General features: G+C 47.9%; 1 protein-coding gene across 1 annotated transcript in view; it reads left to right on the top strand.

The window, feature by feature from the left end:
* Nucleotides 1-566: 566 nt before the first annotated feature.
* Nucleotides 567-2,591, top strand: part of APEX2 (apurinic/apyrimidinic endodeoxyribonuclease 2) — a 10,566-nt gene continuing 8,541 nt past the window's right edge. The window contains 2 exon segments of the mRNA XM_007957250.2: nt 567-723; nt 2,055-2,138. Of these exon segments, the coding sequence (XP_007955441.2) occupies nt 567-723; nt 2,055-2,138 (241 nt within the window).

Below are 2,591 nucleotides of genomic sequence, written 5' to 3'. Positions count from 1 at the left end.
CTCCGGTGCAAGCGTCACAGCCATCTTTGCACTGATGTGGGCAGACTGTCTCACTATTGTCACTACGGCTTCTCTGCCCTTCATGCTTCCGGTCACTTACAAATGGGATTTCACCACTCCAAGAGGCTAACCCGAGGCAAGGCTGTTGTTGTTGTTGACTTGAGAGCACATAACAACAGCCTTGCCTCAGGTTAGCCGCTTGGAGTGGCGAAATCCCATTTGTAAGTGACCGGAAGCATGAAGGGCAGAGAAGCCAGTAAGACTCAGGTGTCTGGCCGTGTGTGCAGCCCGAGGAGCAGGAGCAGTTACTGTAGGCCTCATTCTCTCCATTTATTTCTTGGCGACCACAACGCCCCTTCAGCTCACCCAGTCCCCTCTCGGGCCATTACAACTAAAGAGACTCTAAGCCCCACCCTGCGTGCGACGGAACGTTGTGACGCACGCAAGAGGACGCCTGCGCACATGTGTTCGAGAGGCGGGGTCTAGCCCGCTCCTGTACGCAAACCGTAGGATGTCGCTTTAGTTTGGCGTGGCCCGCGCAGGAGGAGTTACAGTTTGCAGTCAAAATGTTGCGCGTGGTAAGTTGGAACATCAATGGGATACGGAGTCCCCTACAAGGGGTGGTATGTCAGGAGTCCAGCAACTCCGCCGCCATGACCTTGCGACGCCTTTTGGACAAGCTGGATGCCGACATCGTTTGTCTCCAGGAGACCAAAGTGACCAGTAAGCAGCCAGGAATCCACGTTCTACCATACTTTCCCATTTCAGCCAACTTTTGTCCCTGACCCATCCGTTTTTTGCTTTCTCGTCCCTGTCCTTAGTGTCCTCCTGCTAGACAACAGCCCAGAATCCTGATTCCCTCCTCCTTAAATCTCCATTCCCCACCCCAGTTCAGATCCTCTAATTCCCGCTTCATCTCGTGCCCTCAGCTCAGAACCCTAATTCCTTCCGCCTCACAATCCCATCCTTTCTTAGATTCTGTAATCCCCTTTCATTCTCCCAAATGAAAAACCCCCTGCCATCCAGTGGATTCCACTCATAGCAACCTCCATTAGGTTCCCAAGGCTGTAAATCTTTATGGAAGTAGATTGCCTAATCTTCCTCCGCGAAGCAGCTTGTGGGTTTGAACTGCCGACCTTCTGGTTAGCATCCAAATGCCTTACCCACTATGCCACCAGAGCTCCCTATTCTGCCATCCCCCTTCATTCACACTCCCTAATTTCCTGTTCGCTACCCTTCTAGTTCAGATCCCACTTCCCCTTATCTACCCACATATCTCCTCAACTCATCCCCAAATTATCACTTTGTCTCTCATCCCAAGCTTGTTGTTAGTTGCAGTAGGGTCCACTCCACTCTTGGCTACCTTATATGTGCATAGTGGAATTGCCCCATAGGGTTTTCAAGACTTTTGGAAGCAGATCACCAGGCCTGTCTTTTGAGGTACCTCTGGGTAGGTTCAAACTGCCAGTCTTTCCACTTGTAGTCAATTTCTGTAACTGTTTGCACCACCCAGAGACCTACGTTTAGACCCCCTAATTTCCTCTCCCTCCCATCCATCTCCCACCCCAGCCCAATTTCCTGATTCCTCCCCTCTCCCACACACACTCATAGTCCCTAGATGCTTCTCCCTCTGTCCCCAGTTCCAATCCCCCAATCCTCTCTTCCTTTCAAATTCTGAATTCTTTGGAAATCCAAGGAGGGGTCGCTATGAGTTGGATCCAACTCCACAGCAGTGAATTTGTTTGATTTTGGTTTTCCCTCTCCCATATTTCCATCTCCTGCTCCCAACTTCCTCCCATCACCTGGTTCTCCCCACCCTTAGCTCAGACTTTTTCCTCCTCCCACTTAATATTACGCCTTCTCCTCTCCTTTTTCTAATTTTGACATCAATTCTGTCTCTCACCTTTCTAACTCCTTCTCTAATCATAGACCTTTCATTTTCCCTTTCAGCTCTGAAGTATTCAAGTAATTAGCCTATATGTGTAATTTTAGACCTTTCTGTGTTCCTAGGTCCTAGTTCTAGCTCTAACTTAATCTTATTTCACTTTTTCCAGGAGATGTGCTGACTGAGCCCCTGGCTATCATTGAGGGCTATAACTCCTATTTCAGCTTCAGTCGCAACCGTAGTGGCTATTCTGGTAAACGGGGACTTTCTTTAAGTTATGGGTGGAGGCAGGTAGGAGGAAAGTTTCCAATATTTGATGAGAAGATAATACAAGGTTTAGGTTTTTAATCCACAACAGAGCTAAAGACACATAAAATGAAGTTGTATGAAATACAATTTTACACTACAGTTAGTGTAGTGGTTAATTGTATGATCTCTGGAGCCAAATTGCCATGTGTTGAATCCTGGCTCCATTCCTAGCTCTGTGCCTTCTGGCAAGTTACTTAACCTAGTTGTTCTTCACTTCCTCAGCAGGAAAATGCAGATATTGACTATTCCCTAGGCTTTTTACAAGGATTAAACAAATTAATCCATGTGATAATAATAGCTAACACCTGTTGAGCACTTGGGAACCCTGGTAGCATCGTGCCTAAGGCATTTGACTGCTAACCAGAAGGCTGGTGGTTCAAACCCACCAGCCACTCCT

This window comes from Orycteropus afer, unplaced genomic scaffold (genome assembly GCF_000298275.1).
Source record: "Orycteropus afer afer isolate SDZICR_OR568_19922 unplaced genomic scaffold, OryAfe1.0 scaffold00719, whole genome shotgun sequence".
Classification (NCBI taxonomy): domain Eukaryota; kingdom Metazoa; phylum Chordata; class Mammalia; order Tubulidentata; family Orycteropodidae; genus Orycteropus; species Orycteropus afer.
The sequence above is the reverse complement of the archived record's forward strand: the minus strand, read 5'-3'. Positions and strand labels throughout refer to the sequence as shown.